General features: G+C 46.1%; 1 protein-coding gene across 16 annotated transcripts in view; it reads left to right on the forward strand.

Annotated features, from left to right (window-relative positions):
• DLG1 (discs large MAGUK scaffold protein 1) overlaps positions 1–20,868 on the forward strand; it is a 1,320,486-nt gene that overhangs the window by 917,073 nt on the left and 382,545 nt on the right. For 8 of the 16 annotated variants that reach the window (XM_085635286.1, XM_085635289.1, XM_085635299.1 and 5 more), the window contains one exon: positions 8,823–8,959. In XM_085635286.1, the coding sequence (XP_085491412.1) occupies positions 8,823–8,959 (137 nt within the window). Of the gene's footprint in view, positions 1–8,819; positions 8,960–20,868 lie in introns of all 16 variants that reach the window. The other 8 variants (XM_085635285.1, XM_085635287.1, XM_085635288.1 and 5 more) reach the window with 1 other exon arrangement.

A 20,868-nucleotide genomic window follows, 5' to 3' on the forward strand; every position in this document is an offset into this window, starting at 1 on the left:
TCCTTCTTCATTTGTTGATGAGTGGTTTTCTTTTAAAAATGTTTTCAACCAAAATTACTAGTGTGAAAAGGGAACTAGGTCTCCTCCAAAGACTACAGGTTTAAACCTTGTCAGGACTGTTGCAAATAAATGTCTGTGACAGACCCACACAAGGCATACCTTTGGTATTTCAAGTCCAAGTCATCTGAGAAGTGCGCTCTTGCGAAAAATGGTGATCTTGGATCATGAAGTGAAGCAGTAGGTTTACGAACATAAAGAAAATAAACTGCTTATTATAAGCAGTGCCCCTCCATGCCAATGTCTGTTTCTTTTTGAGACTCTGCCCGCTTTCGGACGCGCAGCCCAGCAATAAGAGGTATCAGCGTTCAGATCTCTAGTTTGAGATCTTTTTAGATGGGAAAAGAGACAATTCAGCAGAACAGAGGAGATAGGAGGCCAGTGAGGAAGTTGCAGTATCAAATAGAGTATCCACCAGAAAGCGTTGCCAAAGGTAAACAACTTGTTTCGACAGATTTTTCTAACCACATTTCATCACCTCTAGAATAGACACCAAAACAATACCTCTGATGGAGAAGGGTCTCCAGAATGGCTCAGGCCTAAAAGCTCTGCAGGACCAAAACATGGAATGCTCTTCCCGTCTAACCTGGATGTCAAAGCAGTAGTGCTTTGTTACTGTGTGCAGGGAAGCCCACATCTCAGTCTAACGGGTGTCAAGAACAGGCATTCCGCGTACCAGTCCAGTTGTATCAGCCTTGACCCTGGTGGTTACATCAACAAACAAGAAAAAAGTATCAGCAGAATGCCAGATCCTCGTATGAAGACACAGTGAATAATTTGAAGGTTGTTAAAAGTTACATTTTTTAATCTTTCGGATCCAGTCCGGTTCCAGGAGATATTGTAAAGGTGAGGAATCTGTGGTTGGATAGAGTTGGAAAGAGTGTTATTGAAGGTAAGTAGCTTGTTTGCTTCAGCACGTCTTTCCCAGTCCTGTGCATTCTTTTTTGGTTGCCAGTGCCCAAAAAAACATTGTCACACGCACTGAGCCATTTACTGCGTAACTCAATGTTTCTTGATCTCTAAATGTCAACAGTTGTATCTTAAGTGTATTCGTAGATCAATTTAGCAGTATCAGCTTTGTGTTCCTAGCATTTAATGAATGTGAACAGAGGACGGACCTTTCAATTTATATCAGTAAACTAATGGATGTCCCAGTAAGTTCGGGAGCGAATGTCACTCTCTAAAATTCACATAGTAACTCAAAATATAGCTGGTCATGCAGGAGATTTGAAAGTAGTGTACCTTGACCATATAGATATCATTGTTTAGTTAACAGTTAAATCGAAACTTAAAGTACACAGAAACCCGAAGCAATTAATAATAAGATGAGCTGAGGATGTATTCTCTGCCAGCACACATCAGTTTACTATAAAAAGATGAGGATGGAGTTCACTCTGCACATGCATGGCATTCTCAGGAATAATTCTCTTTGGTTAACCTGCATCAAAGAAAGGAGATTCTCTTTGTGAGCCAACAGGGATACAGTAAATTGGTAGAGAATCTAGAGCGATGAGGCAGATCCACTCTTGTTACTGGTAATTACTAATAACCAATCTGTTGGTATAAGTTGCTGGTAATGCTCTACCTAAAAAAAAAAAGACTCTTGTGCTGCCTCGCTGCTTACATGGAGGCTCTGATGGGTGTCCCAGACGCAGGGTGCATAACTGAATTAACCCTACTGCCTTGTGTCTCTTACATTTGTTAGCCTCTAGTCTGATGGTCTCTTGCTGCAATTGTGCCGAGAGCCATCCGGGATGAACTTGTCTGCAAGATAAGCAGGAAAGCTGGTTACGCTAGCCTTGTAAGTGATGCAGTTGATTCTGAAAATGGTGCAGGTTGGCAAGTGGAGCTTAAACATCCATCTGACTGGGGGTGATGTGATCATATTTCTTGAGGCCTGGATGAGACCTGCTGTGCCGTGTAGAAGGCCCATAAGAGGTGTGAATGTGGAGTCTTGGTGGATGTGGAACAAGGTATTACCGCCATCCTAACGCGGGAGTAAAATGCCTCAGAAGCGGTCCTAAAGACTCTTTTTCACAGAATATTTTTCAGGTTCTTTGACAGTTGAAACCAGGCCATCTCCGTTTTTTGTCTGTGTATTCATTTACTGCTAAGGCACGAAGGTAAAGCCAATGAGGAGAAACTACGGCCTCCCTAGCCAGACCAGGGTAACAGGAGAAGCGCTAGGACTTTCAAAGGGCAAACTGAAAATGGCATTTGTTATTCCTGAGCATATCGAATTGATGTCAGTGTCAGTCTCCTAATGCATTTCCATTTTGCCAGTGCACGTCTTTTCCAAGTAGCTGTATTTGAAAGCAGTTTGTATTCAATAATTTAAAAATAAAATCCTTACGGGACTAAGCTGTTAATGGGATTCAACTTCACTTTCAAGTCTTTTGCAGTTTTACCATTATCCAAATCGGTTTCACTGATTCACCCTGGCTGGGGTGAATATTGTGGTCATTTGCTGCTCCACAAGCCGCCATTTTGCCATGTTACCTAGCAACTGAAGACCAGTACTTGCCAAGTAGGGCATTGAATGGATGGTGCGATCCACGAACAGGTGTGTGTTGCACTGCTGAATTACCTGCTTAACTCTGCGCAAATGGGTATGGTTAATGTATGGTATGCCTTTTCACTTAATATCACTCCATCTTTAAGTACAATGATAAGAAACGTGAATTCACTTAGCAGATTTAGACACTGCTTTCGTCAAGCCGCGATATGATCCATAACTTATGCGTAATGCATGCCATCTGTTCTTTCCTCTAACGTATGAAAATATCTCTTAAATGCCTTTTTTTGGCTCATCTTTAAAGGGCGCCTGCCTAATTAAAGCTAGAGGGCCTCGACTTTCTGATTGAGTAATGCCCAAAAAACAAATGTGTGATCGCCTTCTGCCATTTGAGTGTCATATCTCCCATTTCCAACAACCGTCCAGAGACCTTCAATCCACCACCCTCGCTCAGAAACCTTGCATCTGCCAAAACTACAGTGGTGGCCATTCCTCCTTCTACCTCGCTGCCAAGTACTGGAATGACCTTCCCCTCCATCTCAGGACATCACTCTCACTGAACGAAACGCAAGACTCATCCAGGAAGAAACTCAAGACCTAGATTTTCAAATGAGCCCTGCCACCCAGCGCCTGGATACCCTCACGGGTGATTGCAGTGCTATACACATGCAGATTCATTGATTGACTGACTGAAACAGAATGAAGGCCACTTTTTGATCAAACATCAAAACTCTTGGGTTCTTCTACAACCAATCCTGATCACAAAATCCAATTCCTTAATGAAAGCTTAAAGTGTAATCCAAAATGTAAAATTAGGTTTATTCCTGAGCGCCCAATACACAAGACTGCCCAAAGGCCTCCCCGAGGGTGACACAGAAAACTCCAAATATGGTGTAAGGACATAGCTCCCAGAATTTCCAGGAAAAACTAAGGTAAAGTGAGGGCATCTGCAGGGCAAAATAATACTAAATTTCCCTTTTTTTCTTTTTTTTTTTAATTACACGAAACGAGACTTCAGGGGAGTCCAAAGGTCTCTTTTTTGATAGAACTGTTTTGATATGACCAGTTTTAGGGTCAATATGAAGGGTTTTTTGTTTGGGGTCCCCTGGATCTGGTTGAAATGAGTCTTCTAATCCAGTATCCTTGTTCTGCACCAATGTTTTTGGTTGTTTTGGCCTTGATTCCGAAGCTTTAGGAGGGATCTTAGTGTCCTTTTTATTTGGAGGAGCTGTGGAGTCTCAGGACTTTTTTGGCTCCGAGGATTTCTGGGGTTTTTTCAGCTCAGAGGATTTTTTCGGCTCAGAGGATTTATTGTCTTTTTTCGGCTCCGAAGATTTGCTCTTTTTCGGCTCCGAAGATTTGTGGTCTGGTTTCGGCTCTGAGGGTTTTTTGGTGCCGAATGTTTGGGTTTCGGTACCGAGGATGGAATTTCGGTACCGATGCGGGGTTGGCTCTGTCCCGAGTCGCCTGAAGGCTTGTATTTGGACTTCGGAGTCGAGTCCGAAGGCGGGGCGTCGGAAGTTCTGTCACGGTGTCAACCTGAGCCTGAAGGCGAAGGTGTTCCCGGAGCCTTATGTTTTTGAGAAGAGGTAGGAGTGTCGATGTCAGTACTCACGGTTCGTTAACCTGGAGTAACCATCTGATCTTCGGCCTCTGATTTGTCGGCCTCGGAGACGCTTATGTTCTCATTGTCCGGTTCTTGTTCCTCTGGAGCATCGGGCCTGCATCGAAGATGTCGTCCGGCACCGAGGTAGTGGATCGAGACATTACGTGACGTCGAACCCGCCAATCACATATGTTTTCTCCGATCGGAATGAAGCGCAGGCCGGGCAATCTTCCTCCTCGTGTTCTGGAGAGAGGCAAAGGTTACAGACCTCGTGGAGATCAGTGTGTGGGAATTTGGCACCAACCAGGGGGCATTTTTTGAATGGAGTTCTTTCCATTAGCTGTAGGGCCTTATGGAGCGGATAGGCCCAATGGCACACGTTGACTACCGGAATAGAAGGTGTTGAGATTTTGTGTTGGATCCGCGTCGAGGAGTGCGATCGAAAACAATACCGTTGGGCGGTGAAGGATTGCACTTGGAAGGGGAATCGAATAAGATACCGACCCGGAGCGCAGCCGTTTACATCCGAACACGATGGCAGAAAAAAAACAATCTGAAGATGGAGTCAATGCCCATGTGCACTATCACTAAAAGGAGGAGTCACCTATCCCATGACTACAAAGACTTTCTCCACAAAAAGAAAGTGCAACCATATGAGCCCAACACCAGATGGCGACCTATGCTAAAGTATACAATCTACAGCTCATATGCCTCAAACATACATATTATAAAGGATTCAGCCATGTTGAAGTCTTAGCAGCATGAGAAGACTCAGAGACGGAAGGTATTTTCTCAGAAATTAAGATATAACCAAATAGTCAACTTATCTGTAGATGGAAGTTCAGAGCTAACTCACTTTCACTCAAGACATGCAGTAGAAATCAGAGCTTTGGTGACTTGGGTGGAGACGGATGCCGAATGCTGACTGGATGAAGGTGAGATCTTTATGAAATAATGTGACTAGACTACTTCTGTGGCTGGTAAAGCTTTTCTGCCTATGTTTAACCTTGCACTGCTGTCTATGGTTACTGTTGGACTCTCAGCTTTATGACAGGGATGAGATAAGCCTGTTAATCTATGAAAGATCCGACACTGGAGAATTATGAGTTATCTGATGTGTAGATTCCTTTTGAAGATTTCTGCACAGTAACCATTTTTTTCAGTTGGTTTTAGTTTGGGACATGCAGCCTGCAGTAGTGTGACAGTTAAGGTCTGAGCTACAAAATTACGCAGAATTTCAAATGCCTTGGTTTTGGGTAAATACCCTATCTGAAGAGCAGTGGCTTATTGTTGAGACAGAAATTCACTTGCAAGGCTCTGGAGACCTTACTCTCTGGCCCCATGTTGTTTTTACATGGGTAGTCTCTGTGGTTCTCAACTTTTGTCTAAGTAAACCCAAGATTCATGTATACTCTCTGAAGGTCTCGGACTAAATGGACCAAGATCCCTCATCAGTGTCTGTGGTCAAGGGAGCACCCAAAGGGGCCCTTTGTGGCCTATGACAACATACATGTCTGCCTTTCTCTCTATACATTTGTTTCCAACCACTAGAAAATATATTTATTTTCCACATTTTGGTATTTTACTGCACAAAATTCAGACATAAAATCCATATTTCACATGGACTCACAGAATATGGAAAATATTTAAAGAGTTACTGTGAAGGATACCTTTCACTATTGATTAAAAGAAGCAATAATATTAACAGATTGATACCTCCTCGAGGATGTCCGCAACTGATAATATTAACTGATTAATAAAGTGTATATGATAAAAGAAGAAAAATGTAAAATGAAAAAATGCAAAATGATCTGTAAATGTGCAGAAATTATAAGTTGGAGGCTATAAATTAAATTAGTATTCTCAGATTGATTTGTGGAGCAGTGCAAGTGCATCAAACACAATATAATATGGATGGATGCCCTTAAATTTAGAAAAGCTCCAACCTTCCTATATCGATTTATTTTTTATATTTGTTTGGGAATTTAATATATTTCATCATTTGTAGATTTTTTTGAAGAATGCTTGTTTATGTACTGTTTTGCGGTTAAAATCATCTAAATAGATTGGCTGAAGTCCCTGGCTTCTAGTTCAGCGGGGTTTCCTGGTTTCCAGTAATGGTTAAGTGGGGGTCCACAGAAGTCAAACGTTTAAGAACCGCTGTTTTAATTCTTTGCTTACCACATTCCGTCAGTGCCATTAGCTCCTTTCTAGGACCTTGCCCCTGAGAAAGTTTAGTGTTGTTGTATGAATGTGGGTTGCAGAGCCATTTTAAGGGACAGGCGATCCTAAAATCTATAACAAACTTGCGTTTACAGTGATAATACCCCTATTGGGATAGACAATCTACACAGCTTGAATAGGGGGTGTGTTAAAAATGCTAAATGCCTTCTCCATAATGCAGCCATGGGTGTTGAAACTTTGGCTAGTGAACCTCTCTGAGTTGGCTTGGCTGCCTTAAAATCCGCTGCAACTGAACCGATAAAACAACCTTCAGGATTAGCAACTCCTTTTCAATTAAGGCCTCATTCAAGACAATGCTACGTACTGCTGTCACTGAGCTTGATGATTTGACTCCTGAATTCAACAAATTGCAGCTACTAGACATTCCAAATGATTGCAGAAACTCGCTAGTTAAAGCCAGAGCTGACTCTATAATAAAGTCACATGGAGTAAAAAGATTCTATTCTTGGTGTACTGAGCATAATTTGCGCCCAATGTCGTCATCTTCGCAGCAAGTATTACCTTACCTTCTTCGCTTAGCAGGTTCTTGTTTGTCAAAATCCATCTGGCTGTCATGCCACACTTTAGGGGGATACAGAACCAGCTTTATCGTCGGTCTAATAAACTCATTAAGGAATTCCATAAAGGTTTTTTCATAATCTTTACTTCTATATGACCTTGTAATCCATGGTAACTAAACACAGATCTAACCCAATTGAATAGAAGTCCTTGTGAACCAATTCAAAAAGTGAGAATTTAAATTTCTTTCTTGGAAGTTGGAGTTTTATTGGCTCTAACCTATACTAGAAGATTTCACAAAATTCAAACCTTTACAATCAAGGAACCCTTTACCATCAAGGAACCCTTTCTGTAGTTCAGAGATGACAGTCATACTGCAAACAAACTCAAAATGTATTCCTAAACTACCAACTGACTTCCATTTCAACAAACCAATAGTCTTATAGGCATGCTTTCAAGAAGCCAAGTAATGCTGCTGAAGAACTCCTCATACCTTAGGTGTAAAAGGATGCCTAAAGTTTTATTTCGACAGGACCAGATCTATCAGATATACTGATCAACTTTTGGTGGCTTATGGTCATCCCCACAAAGAACAATCTCTTTCAAAATGAGTAAAGCTCGCCGAGGGTCTGCAACCATATTCTTTTGTCATAACGAAGCAGGCCATTCTCTCTAAGCAAATGTGACTGCACATTAAATAAGAAGCGTCTGCATCCTCATCCTTATTTGCAGGGCAACCAGCTGGAAGAAATAAATACCTTTACCCCGGCAGAGTCCTACGCTCTTTATTCCATTAAGGTGAACCGGTTTTCTTTCATGGTCTTCCTCTATCTGCTGACAACTGCATATTCTGAATATACATGTGCTTTAAACGTGAATCTATGAAACATCCAATATTGAAGGAAGAAAAAGTTACTGCACTTCTCCAATATTGTGCTTTTTCGGGATTCACAAGTGACCCTCCTCCCCAGCTCAGGCTCAACTATGTTTAAAAAAAAAAAAATGTTTTAACTTTTTATTATAGGCACAAAGCAGAACAGCAGCAGTTTAAGTCGCACAAATGGACAACCGTTGCAATACATAAATGCGTGACAATTCTCTACACACATCCTCATTGCAGAGTAACAATTGGCAGGGCGTGAGTTCCACCATGTCCACACTGAGTCACTTCTCTTCCAGATGAGGGGTTGCCTGGACGGGCGGACACAGCATCCCTCTATCAGTATTCCAGTTTCCCCAGATTTTGGACCACTTGTGGGGGCACCCCCTACTCTCATAGACAACCTGCTCTGCTTGCATACACCAATCTATATCCTCTTCTCTATCCCTCAGGGTTGGTCTAGAACCTGAACCCCACTTTCTTGATATATTGCGTTTCGCGACTGTGAGGCCGAGTGTAACCCATAGTCTTCCTCCTCTTGTAAGATATGTCTGTCCCCATAAGACTCACCTATGTTTTAAGCTTCTTCAGCACATACTCTGAAATCTAAGCTATGATGACCTGGATGGGAAAGGGTGTAGACTGTGCTGTTTGCTGATTGGCTGAAGGATGGCTCTTTTTAAAATTGCGTGAATATGCTATTTCTGTGACTGTTAAAGTTTTTCTCTCCGTTTAACATGGCTCTTCATTCTGTGATTACCGTTCGACTCCCAGTTCAATGAAAGGGATGATCCAAGCATGTCAGTCTATGAAAGATGGCAATATTGGAGAACTATAGTTACAGGTAAGTAACTTTGTCTTGTGAATGCCGTCACCTGTTCTGGTTTTGATAAAAGCAGGCCTATTGATTTGACAAAATAAGATATGTTAACATTATGATTGTTTCTTCTTTCTCAGTTACCTTTAACAGATCGTGATTTCTGAAAAGATAACTTAAATGCATTCTTCTTCTTTTCAAGCAGGTCTTGGGTTCAGCATAGCTGGAGGTGTTGGGAATCAGCACATTCCTGGTGATAATAGTATTTATGTAACCAAAATCATTGAAGGAGGTGCTGCACACAAAGACGGTAGACTTCAGATTGGAGACAAGCTTCTAGCTGTGAGTTATTTATTTTATTTTACCAAAATGTTGTCAATTAAACATTATGATTGCATGGAAACTGTAGATGCCCTGTGAACATTGTCGAAGCCAACAGGAATACTGAGTTCGAGGCATGTGGGCTGCTGAATTCATATCTGTGCATAGATCGCCGCCTAGTGTTGGGTCCGGATGTTTCCACGTTGTTGTCCTGGAAGAGTCTTCGAAGTATCCTTGGATAGGTGACTCCTCCCCTGGACTACAGTGCGCATGGGCATCCTCTCCATCCTCAGATTGTTTTTTTCCGCCATTGGGTTCGGATGTGCTTATCTTGACTCAAGTTAGGAAAACCTTTTTACAGGCCAAAAGGCCTTTAGTTCGCGTCGGTACTGTTCCCGATCGGTATCGATAGTATATTGTTAGCTTACTAACTTCCAGAACCAACTTTTTCGCATTTTCCCCGACCATCGACCCTTCATCGACGATGGAATCGAGGGCACCATTCAAGCGGTGTCCGGTATGCAATGCGAAATATCCCCATATCGACGTCCATCCGGTGTGCAACAAATGCCTTTCACCGGATCACGACGAATCTACATGTATGGCCTGTGCCCGATTCCGATCCAAGAACACTCTTCGGAATCGACGAGCAGCAAGACTCGAAGCGCAGCAAGCGGCACCGGCCCCAGCCAACATCTTCAGCGCCGAAGACGAAGATGTCGAAGACGTGGAGAACCTACCCTCCAGCCCCGCTTCCGAACACGACTCCGTATCGGAAGACGTCGAAGAAAAACTCTTTTCCAGAGAAGAAGCCGACACCGAGGTAGGAGACTACAATGAGGCCTTAGGGGCCGAAGAGAGTAGCTCCGGTGACGAGCCAGGCCTACCCGTACAGACTGAGGATATCCCAGTGAGCCAGTCTATGGATCCGGTCGAGGGATCGCCTTCGGGCTTTACCCAAGACCTATCCCGCAGTTCTTCGGCCCCGCCTTCTGGCCCGGCCTCGGACATTCAGCGGCATCCGTTACTACCCAAAAAGGCTGGTTTCCCTTCTCCGAAACCGAAAGCCGCATTGGTTCACCAGAAACCGAAACCGAAAGTAACGCTGGTCGGATCGAGGCCCACCACACCTTCGACGCCAGCAAAACCCGTCGGCGCCGACCGCACCAAACGAGATTTCGGTGCCGAGCTTGCAGCAGCCGACGTGGGCGCCGACACACGGAAAAAGAGCTTCGGTGCCACCAAACCTCCTCGGCTACCGGCACCGACACAATCGGCTCCGACCCCAAAGGTCAAACTGCCTGCTGCGTCGCACCCCGCTTCGACAGCACCACCAAAGGCACACATCAAAGACGTCGACGGCCGTTGCCGCCCCTCGACTCGATGACTCGCCGGCACCGAAGAAGTCCACGCCCGCCTCTACGGAAACGGCTGGCACGAAGGACTCGATGGCACTCCAGGTGCGGACCGTTGCTGCGCAACGCACCAAACACAAAGCAGTCCTCCAGGACACGCCAGGCTCCGAGCCGATAAAAGCTCCACCGACCTTCGGCACCGACCAATATCACTTTTGGCCTGCCGCCATCCACGGCCCCAAAACTGTTCCAGATCAGAACACGGGTCACCCACACCACGTTCACGCCTGCCGAACGCTCTCCTGCGGAGTCGTCTCCGTCACAGGTCATCGACGCCGACACCGGCAGGATGGTGCTCCACAAAAGGAGAATAACTTCAGAGTCAGCTTTGGACTCCTACCGGATCCCGCTTAAGAAAAAGCTGCCGGTGACTTCGGAACCAGTTCTTTCTGAACCTCTCCACTCCTTTTACCAGGATCCACAGTCCTTCTCTCCCACACACTCCGAAACTGACGTTTTGGAGGACTACATGGGTGACCACGTCCCCTACCCCGGAGAGATGGACCCTGAAGGCCAACAGGACCCTGACCAAGCTTGGGATGACCCTGTAGACTCGGGTGCACCTATGGATACACAGGACCCGCAACTCTATGGAGCAAAAACATCTCCCACAGAGGACACTGCCGCATTCAACGCCCTAATTGAACGTGCTGCGGCCAATCATGGGGTGCAACTCCACTCTGACACCGTGGAGGACGACTTTCTCATGGACACTTTCGCATCCTCAGAAAGGAATATAAAAACTCTACCCATGTTAAAGGGTGTCCTCAAACCAGCAAAGGACATGTTCAAAGAACCCACCAGGGCAAGAGTAATAAACCCCAGAATCGACAAGAAATACAGGTCGGCGCCTGGGGACCCTACCTACATTAGAGGCCAGTTACCTCTAGATTCCATTGTAGTTGCGAATGCTCGCAAACGGGCACACTCGCAAACAACAGGTGATGCTCCTCCCCCGGACAAAGAGTGCAAGGTGCTAGAGACCTCCGGCAAACGGGTTGCGGCCCAGGCAGCTAATATATGGCGCATTGCCAATACTCAGGCGCTCCTCGCCCGCTACGATCGAGCACACTACGACACACTAGAACAATTACTCCAACATCTCCCTGACCAATTCAAAGAAGGTGCAGAGATCCTCATCAGGGAGGGACAACTCCTCACAAACGCATCCATCAAGTGTGCACTGGATGCCGCAGATACAGCTGCCAGAGCCATAAACACTAGCGTCATGTTGCGACGACACGCCTGGTTGCGAATCTCCGGATTCAAACCTGAGGTACAAAATAACATCCTCAACCAGCCTGTCAACCCCGACTACTTATTCGGGCCGGAGGTTGACACCACCCTAGAGAAAATAAAAAAGGACACGGACACTGCAAAGTCCATGGGGGCTCTTCAAACGCAGTCCTTTCGGAGCGGCTCCTTTCGTCGCCCCGGAAATAGAGGAGCAGGTAGAGGACAGGGGTCACAGCAAACCTACAACAAAGGCAACACACAAAGCACCTACGATAAAAACACCCGGGGTGGTTATCGTGGCTCAAGCACAAAGGGCAGAGGACGCGGTTACGGCAACACCAGGTCCTCCCCCCAAGAACAAACAGTGACGCCCTCTCCCTTCCTCCCGACCACCTAACACCTGTCGGGGGAAGGCTACAAAGGTTCCTGTCCACGTGGAACTCCATCACCACGGACAGGTGGGTCAAAGACATTATCAAATACGGTTACTGCCTAGAATTAACCTCAACTCCACCCACAATACCTCCAAAACACCGTCCTATGTCCTCAGAGCACTTAACGCTCTTACAGCAGGAGGTGCTAAGCATGCTACTAAAAGGCGCAATAGAGGTCGTACCCGTCCACGAGCAAGGTACGGGGGTGTACTCCCTGTACTTTTTAATACCAAAAAAGGACGGGTCACTCAGACCTATATTAGACCTGAGACCCCTGAACCGCTACATTCTCTCCGAGCATTTTCACATGCTCACTTTACAGCAAGTCCTCCCGCTGCTCAAACAGGGAGACTTCCTGGCCACACTGGACCTCAAGGATGCTATTTCCACATACCCATTCACCCCTCACACAAAAAATACCTCAGGTTCACTGTTCAGGGGCAGCACTACCAATTCAAAGTCCTTCCCTTCGGCGTGACAACGGCACCCAGGGTTTTCACAAAGTGCCTAGCTACTGTGGCGGCACATCTACGAAGGCAGCACATACACGTCTACCCTTACCTGGACAACTGGCTCGTTCAAGCAAAGTCGGCCCAGCAATGTGCCAGCCACATGTCCCGCACCATTCACCTCCTTCACAGTCTGGGATTCTCACTAAATTACCCAAAATCCCATCTCCAGCCCGCACACGTACAACAGTACCTAGGTGCGACTATAGACACTCTGGCGGCCACAGCTCAGCCAAATTTAGTGAGGATCAACAGCATGCAAATGCTGATTTCCAAGTTCAAACCCCAACACTCCCTTCCTGCGCGAGTGTTCATGCAGTTGATAGGCATGATGGCCTCCTGCATTTTCATAGTCCCACACGCGAGACTACATATGCGCCCGCTTCAGGAGTGCTTAGCACGTCAGTGGAATCAGGCTCAAGGACAGCTGAAAGACCTAGTGTTGGTGAGCGGTCGGGCATACAACTCTCTGCATTGGTGGAATCCACAAAACCTTTGCAAGGGCCGACCGTTCCAAGAGCCTGTTCCACAAATAATACTGACAGCGGACGCGTCTCTCCAGGGATGGGGAGCTCATGTACTCCACTACACAGTGCAGGGACTATGGACAACACAACAAAAGAAGATGCACATCAACCTTCTAGAACTGATGGCAATCTTCCTGGCTATGAAAGCATTCAAAGTACACTTGTGCAACAAAGTCGTGTTGATCCGGACGGACAACATGACCGCCATGTACTACATACAGAAGCAGGGAGGAACACACTCTCCACAGTTGTCTCATCTGGCTCAGAGCATGTGGAAGTGGGCCATTCAGAGGAACATGTTCCTCATGGCAGAACACCTCCCCGGCAAGGACAACCAGATGGCGGATCTGCTCAGCAGACACAGCCACCAGATGCACGAGTGGGAGTTACACCCATCAGTACTCCAACCGTACTTCCAGCAGTGGGGTCATCCAGAGATAGACCTATTCGCCACAAGCGAAAACGCAAAATGCCAAAGCTTTGCCGCCAGGTTCCCACATCCGCAGTCGCAGGGCAATGCGATATGGATGAACTGGTCCGGCAGATTTGCGTACGCTTTTCCCCCAGCACCACTGATACCGCTGGTGGCACGCAAACTCAGACAATACTCACTGACACTCGTCCTGGTTGCTCCAACGTGGGCACGCCAGCCGTGGTACACCACCTTTCTCGAACTTTCCGTGGTGCCGCATCAAAGGCTGCGGATCAAACCCGCGCATTTGACGCAGAACCATGGAGAGATTCAGCACCCAGATCCGCAAGAGCTGAACCTGGCGATCTGGCTCCTGAAGTCCTAGAGTTTGGCTACCTAAACCTGCCACCTGACTGTATGGACATCATTAAGGAGGCCAGGAGACCCACTACCAGAGCTTGCTATTCAGCCAAATGGAAAAGGTTCGTCATTTATTGTACTAATAATGACATTAACCCGCTAGACGCATCCATACAAAACATAATTTGTTACCTCTTACACCTATACCGATGCAATCTGGCGTACACCTCTATACGTGTCCATTTGACCGCAATATCAGCCTATCTGCAGACTAGGCAGCACCTCTCTCTATTCAGAGTGCCTGCCATCAAAGCATTCTTGGAGGGACTCAAACGAGTCATTCCACCAAGCCACCCACCGGCTCCAATGTGGAACCTCAACTTGGTCCTCACACGCCTGATGGGTCCACCCTTTGAACCTCTACACTCATGCGAGCTTCAATTTCTTACCTGGAAAGTAGCTTTCCTAGTAGCGATCACCTCTTTAAGAAGAGTTAGTGAACTCCAGGCACTAACCGTTCAAGAGCCATTTATACAGGTTCACGCCAACAGGGTCGTACTACGTACCAACCCCAAATTCATGCCCAAGGTGGTATCGCAGTTCCACATGAATCAGACTATTGAACTGCCTGTTTTCTTTCAAAACCCACAAACTGTCGCAGAAAGAGCACTCCATACACTAGATGTGAAGAGAGCCCTCATGTATTATATCGACAGGACTAAGATCTTTAGGAAGACAAAACAACTTTTCGTTGCCTTTGCGCCACACCACAAAGGTAACGCTATCTCCAAAGCAGGTATAGCCAGATGGATCGTTAAATGTATTCAAATTTGCTATCAAAAGGCTAAACGCACATTAACGATTCCCCCACGAGCCCACTCAACACGTAAGTTAGGGGCCTCCATGGCTTTCCTAGGAAACATTCCCCTGCATGATATATGTAGAGCAGCCACCTGGTCCACTACACATACATTTACCAAACACTATTGTGTAGATGTGCAATCAAAACAGCAGGCAGCTGTAGGACAGGCTGTTCTCAAAACTCTTTTTCAGACCGCTGCAGCTGGCACTGGTAGCCGCCGCTAATAGAGGGCACTGCTATGTATTCTATGCACAGATATGAATTCAGCAGCCCACATGCCTCGAACTGAATATGCTACTTACCAGTATGCATCTGTTCTTGGCATGTAGGGCTGCTGACATTCATATCGCCCTCCCTCCTCCCCGGCGCCTGTAGCAGCTGCAGCTCTCAGAATTACTGTAAGCATGGTCATCACTTTCTGTATCTACTCCATCACTGCCACAATGGCGAAAAACAATCTGAGGATGGAGAGGATGCCCATGCGCACTGTAGTCCAGGGGAGGAGTCACCTATCTCAGGATACTTCGAAGACTCTTCCAGGACAACAACGTGCAAACATCCGGACCCAACACTAGGCGGCGATCTATGCACAGATATGAATGTCAGCAGCCCTACATGCCAAGAACAGATGCATACTGGTAAGTAGCATATTCATTATTGTACAGTAAATGTGTGTTGATATACATTGTGTGAAGGTTCCGTGGGTGATATTTTGGAAATGGAGAGATGTCTAGGTTGTATACTATGTGAAAGAAACCTAGTTTTCGTTGTCTCTTACTCTTTGCATGTTCTGCGCTGTGATCCACTTCAGTAAAAAAAAGAAAATACAAATAAATAAAACCCTGATCCATCCCTGCCCCGTTGTGCTTCTGGCTCTAGATCACTCCCTCTGTTTTGTTCTGGGCCTCTCCCTTCTGTTCTGGGCCTCTTCCTTCTGTTCTGGGCCTCTCCCTTCTTCCAGCTTTGCTTCCCACTCCTGATTCTGCTCTGTTTGAGGTCCTTTCCACAATCCCGCCTCTGGCCTTGACATCAGTCTATTCTTGACCATTTGCTTACTTTGCACCTGTTTGTTTTGGTGTGTAGCGACAGTGTTTTTCATGTGTCAACCAACTTACGGCATTAGGTGATTTGCCTCTCTGTTTAAGCCATGCTTCTGATGTTTGCTCTGTGGCCTGAGAGCTGCTTATATCATAGCCACATTCATAAAATCCTGCATTACCTAGTTACTCCAGTATTGGAGCTTTCATAGATTCACATGCCTGAATCATTCCCCGGCATTTAAAAAAGCAATGCTTAGATAAGTACAAACAGAAAAGAGACCTACACCCACTTCCATTTTGCAACCCATAATTCATTATGTAAAAGAGACAAAAATTGTCCTTGAATGAATCAATCAGAACCTCCCACCCTCTAAAACACTCCTGAGAGAACCTTTTCCCCCTCAGATTTGGAGTTTTTTCCAGTGAATTTCATCTGCAGATACCATCTTCATTGCTAATTCATTCTACCTGAGAATGTCTGGAAAAGAGAAAAAGGGTTTGTTTGAGGCCTGTGCCACTTGTTCCAAGAAGAGGCTCTACATTCTAACTGCGTCTACTGTCTTTACCCGGACCATCAAGCGAAAGTCTAAGGTATGTCGTACCTTTTCGAGTGAAACTCTTAAGTGACCGTGAAGGACGCCTTTTAATATGGCTTCAAAAGCTTAAGGCCAGAAAGGAGGTTATCTCCAGTGATAGCGATGAGGCATCCTCTTTTTCATCTAGGAGGTCTCAAAAGAGGAAGAAATTACCTCATACTCATACCTCAGAAGAGCATCCTGAGAAGGCCCTCAAAAAGTTCACTCGGTCTTTGGGCGTAGTCCCTCAAAATCTCCTCAACATAGAGGAAGGGAGTAAGGGACATGCTTCAGGGGATAAGACTGTAAAAAACGGGTTCTGAGCCGTCTAAATCACCCCCTCAGGTCAAACAATCCTTCAAGAAACCTTCCTCAATGCCTCCTGAGGTAAAATAAACGATTTCTGTATCGTCGACTGGATCGTCGATGAAGAAAACTTCATAGTCAATGACGAAGATTGAGGTAAAGTTAGTCCCAAAGAAGCCTTCACAACCTGTGACTAATGACTCTCCGTCGACGATGTCACTATCGACGACTGTTTCGACACCGGTATCATCGACAACTGCTCCAACAGCGGGATCGTCGACGACTACGACGACGACAGGGACTACGTCATCGACGACGGATAAGGCACTGCCGTTGATATTGACGGCGGCATCGACGACTATGGCGTCGACAACAATGACTTCGACGACGACGGTGTCGTCAACGGGCTCGTCGACGAGGGAAAAAACAGCGGTGAAATTGGAAGTGGCCTGAAAGAGGAGAATTACACCGGAAATCACACCTGCTGGAGGAGCAGGATTCAGAGGAAGAGGATGAAGGCCCTTTTGGCTTTGCGGGTAGCCCTTCACAATTACATGTGAAATGTCAAGGCGATGACTTTGAGGAGGAATACGGGGAGTATCAATACCCACCCCAAGAACAGCAATATCGTCAGGGTTACCAGGAAGAGATGGTTGGCATGCCGTCTTCCTTACTGATGGACCTACAGTTTATGTTGGCGGATTATTGAAAAAGGTTTCCACCAACTCCAGAATCTCAGGAGGTACCATTAGCTGTTCCGCGTCCATGCTCCATTCCAGCTACTCCAAGGAATGGGATGATTACCTTATTCCTTCGCCTTCTCCCTTTCCAGTGCCAATTGACTCACCACCTGCCGAAAGGGCAGCACAGAGATTTGAACTTCCAATGTCAACTACCCAAACAGATTGTTTCTTCTATGATTTCAAGGAGCCGTACCATAAATCAGTTTGTGCTATCTCGTTAGCCATGTTTGGGAGGAAGGCCTGAAGGTCATGAGGACACCGGGAACGATCACACCGGTGCGCGCCAGACTGGAAAAGAAGTATAAAGCTCCTATGGACACTCCAGCTTGTTTTGTGGGCCATCCCAAACCGGACTCTGTCATATCCCAGGCTGCTCAGCAGAAGTCCAAATATCCGTCAGCTCCTATTACAACGCCTCCTGACAAAGAGGGTAGACGCTTGGATAATGCAGGAAAAAGGTTTTCTTCCATGTCTACTCTTCTTGTCAAAGCTGCGAATGCCCTTACCATTCTGGGCAGTTATGATAGGCAGATGTGGTGTGACCTGACACCTTTCATAGACCTGATTCCTGAGGATAGTAGACGGGAGGTCAGGAAGATCCTTCAGAAGGGAGAAAGGGCTTCGGCTGAAGTAATTGAATGCGCAATGGACATCGCGACTACGGCTTTCAGATCGCTTGGAGGGGCGGCGGTGTTGCGCCGTCAAGGATGTCTGAGAGCAACAGCTTTTAGACCGGAGGTCCAAAATAAGATCTTGGATCTTCTCTTCGATGGGGAAGCCTTGTTTGGGAAACATGTTGATGATGCGCTAGAAAGTATCAAAAAGGATACAGATACTGCAATGGCCCTGGGGACACTGCAGTCCCGGAAGGTGCCCTTTCGAGGAGCTAGGGGAAGAGGTCAAACATCATATAGAGGGGGATAGCAACAGAACAGATACCCCTCCTACTCGACATCTTCTCAGCCGTACTAACAACAGTGCGGTCAACGACAGGCAGAGGTCTATACAAAATCTGCCCCAGAGTAAGAGGAGGTCGTCAAGGAAAGGACAACTTGCGAAGACAATGACAACCTTCAGGATCCGGCTACATTTATCCCTACCCCTCCACAAGTTCCCCTAGGTGGAAGAATTTCCTATCATCTTCATCATTGACGAAAAATAACTATGGACCAATGGGTCCTCAATCTAATACAATTTGGACATACTCTAGAGTTCCTTCAAATTCCCCCTTGTACTCCGACACGTCAAGAGGTCAAACATCTACATCTGATGCGCTTGGAGATTCAGGCAATGCTCTGAAAGGGAGCAATAGAACCGGTGCCAATCTCCCAAAGAGAAAGGGGATTTTATTCCCGTTTTTTCCTAGTTCGAAAGAATGTTCTTCAATGGCGTCCTATTCTGGCCCTGAGAACTCTATATACTTATCTCAAATAGCAGTCTTTCCGGATGGTTTTCCTCCAAGGCATTCTGCTACTCTTAAACCCATGGGATCATATGACCACCTTAGACCTTCAGGATGCATATTTCCACATCCCCATTCATCCTTCCCACAGGCAGTATCTTCGGTTTGCTGTAGCTGGAGACCATTACCAGTTCAAGGTACTGCCGTTCGGCCTCAAATCAGCCCCAAGAATTTTCACAAAATGTCTGGCTTCAGTGGCGGCTTTTTTAAGGAAACAAAGACACCAGGTGTTTCCTTACCTGGACGACTGATTAATCAAAGCGCCTTCATGAGCATCGGCTCAGTCGACAACAGTGGCTTGTATAGAATTGTTTGCCGAGCTGGGCCTGACTCTGAACACAGAGAAGTCATCACTCCATCCTGCAAAGAACATCACGTTCTTGGGGGCGATTCTGGACACCACAGTAAACAAGGTGTTTCCTTCCATGGGGAGACAACAGAGGCTAGTCTCTCTATCCCAGGCATTTGCAAAAAGAAAGTGTCTTTCAGTACGCTGTTACAAGTCACTACAAGGAACGATGTCCTCTTGCATCCCCCTCGTTCCTTTCTGCCGTTTGAGAATGCGTCCATTGCAGGAATATCTGTCGGCCTTTCCTTCCTTACTGAACCAGCTCCGCTGGTTATTACCACTGATGCATCCAGAGAAGGTTGGGGGCTTTTCTTCAAGACCTCCAGGTTAGTGGTCATTGGAAGGAACAGCAACTTCACATCAATTTACTAGAACTCAGGGCAGTGGGGTTAGCATTGCTGGCTTTCCTTCCGAGAATACAAGGATCGGCTGTACTAATCCGGACAGACAACACAACAGCAGTGCATTATCTCAACAAACAGGGTGGTACAAGATCACTCTCCCAGTCTCAGGAAACCCAAAAACTATGGGAATGGGCTGTTCAAAATGGAGTATCCCTAAAAGTGGAAAATCTTCCGGGGGATCAGAATGTCAAGGCGGACACTCTGAGCAGGCTTAAATCAACCTGCCACGAGTGGGAGTTCAATCAGGATATCCTAGAAGGCATCTTCCTAAGCTAGGGAGATCCGACTTTGGACCTCTTCGCGACAGCTCAGAACAAAAAATACCGGTTCTTCGCAAGTTGGCTTCACCAACGGGGATCTTGGGGGAATGCGTTTTTGATGGCATGGTCAGGCGTATTTGCCTACGCCTTTCCTCCGATTCCCCTCCTGCCACGCATTCTTACAAAGATCAAGAGGGAACCGTGCAAAATAATCCTGATAGCCCCATGGTGGCCCAGACAACACTGGTTCACGGAGCTTCTTCTATGTCGGAGGCTCACCCAATTCGCCTTCAACCGATACCTTCGCTCTTGACGATGTCCCAGGGACAAGTACTTCATCCAGATCCTAAATCAGTACGTTTAGCGGCTTGGCTCCTGAACATTGTGAATTTCAACATTTAAATATTTCATCGGAATGCAAAGATATCTTGTCAAAGGCCAGAGCGGAGAGTACAAACAAAACATACAGGATGAAATGGAAAAGGTTATGTCTATGATGCCAGGAAGCTAATATTCATCCTCTGAGGTCGGCAGCTCATGAGATTATCCCATATATTCTGCTCTTGGCAAAATCTGGTTTAGCACATGCTTCTATTAAAGTGCTTCTAGCCGCTATATCACGTTACAGAAGAACTTCCTCTGGACCATCGTTGTGGTCTGAAAGAATCATCAAACAATTCATGAAGGGGTTATTTTGAACCTTTCCTCCAATAAATCCTCCACCACCTCTCTGCCAGCTGAACATTGTATTATCTCAATTAAGGGCGGATCTCAAATTCCTATTGTGGAAGGTATAGCACTCACTTCGTCCAGGAGATTTGGGGAGATACAGGCTCTCACTATACAGGAACCTTTCGTGCAGTTTAAGGAGGACCGGATTAAACTCAGAACTAATCCGAAATTCATACCCAAGGTGCCATCAGACTTTCATTTAAATGAGCCGCTAATTCTTAAACGATTTTTTACTCAACCGACTACGGCGGAAGAAAGAGCTCTCCACTCACTAGATGTCCAGCGCTGTCTCAAGTTCTATTTA

The sequence above is a fragment of the Triturus cristatus genome, chromosome 11 (genome assembly GCF_964204655.1).
Source record: "Triturus cristatus chromosome 11, aTriCri1.1, whole genome shotgun sequence".
Lineage (NCBI taxonomy): Eukaryota > Metazoa > Chordata > Amphibia > Caudata > Salamandridae > Triturus > Triturus cristatus.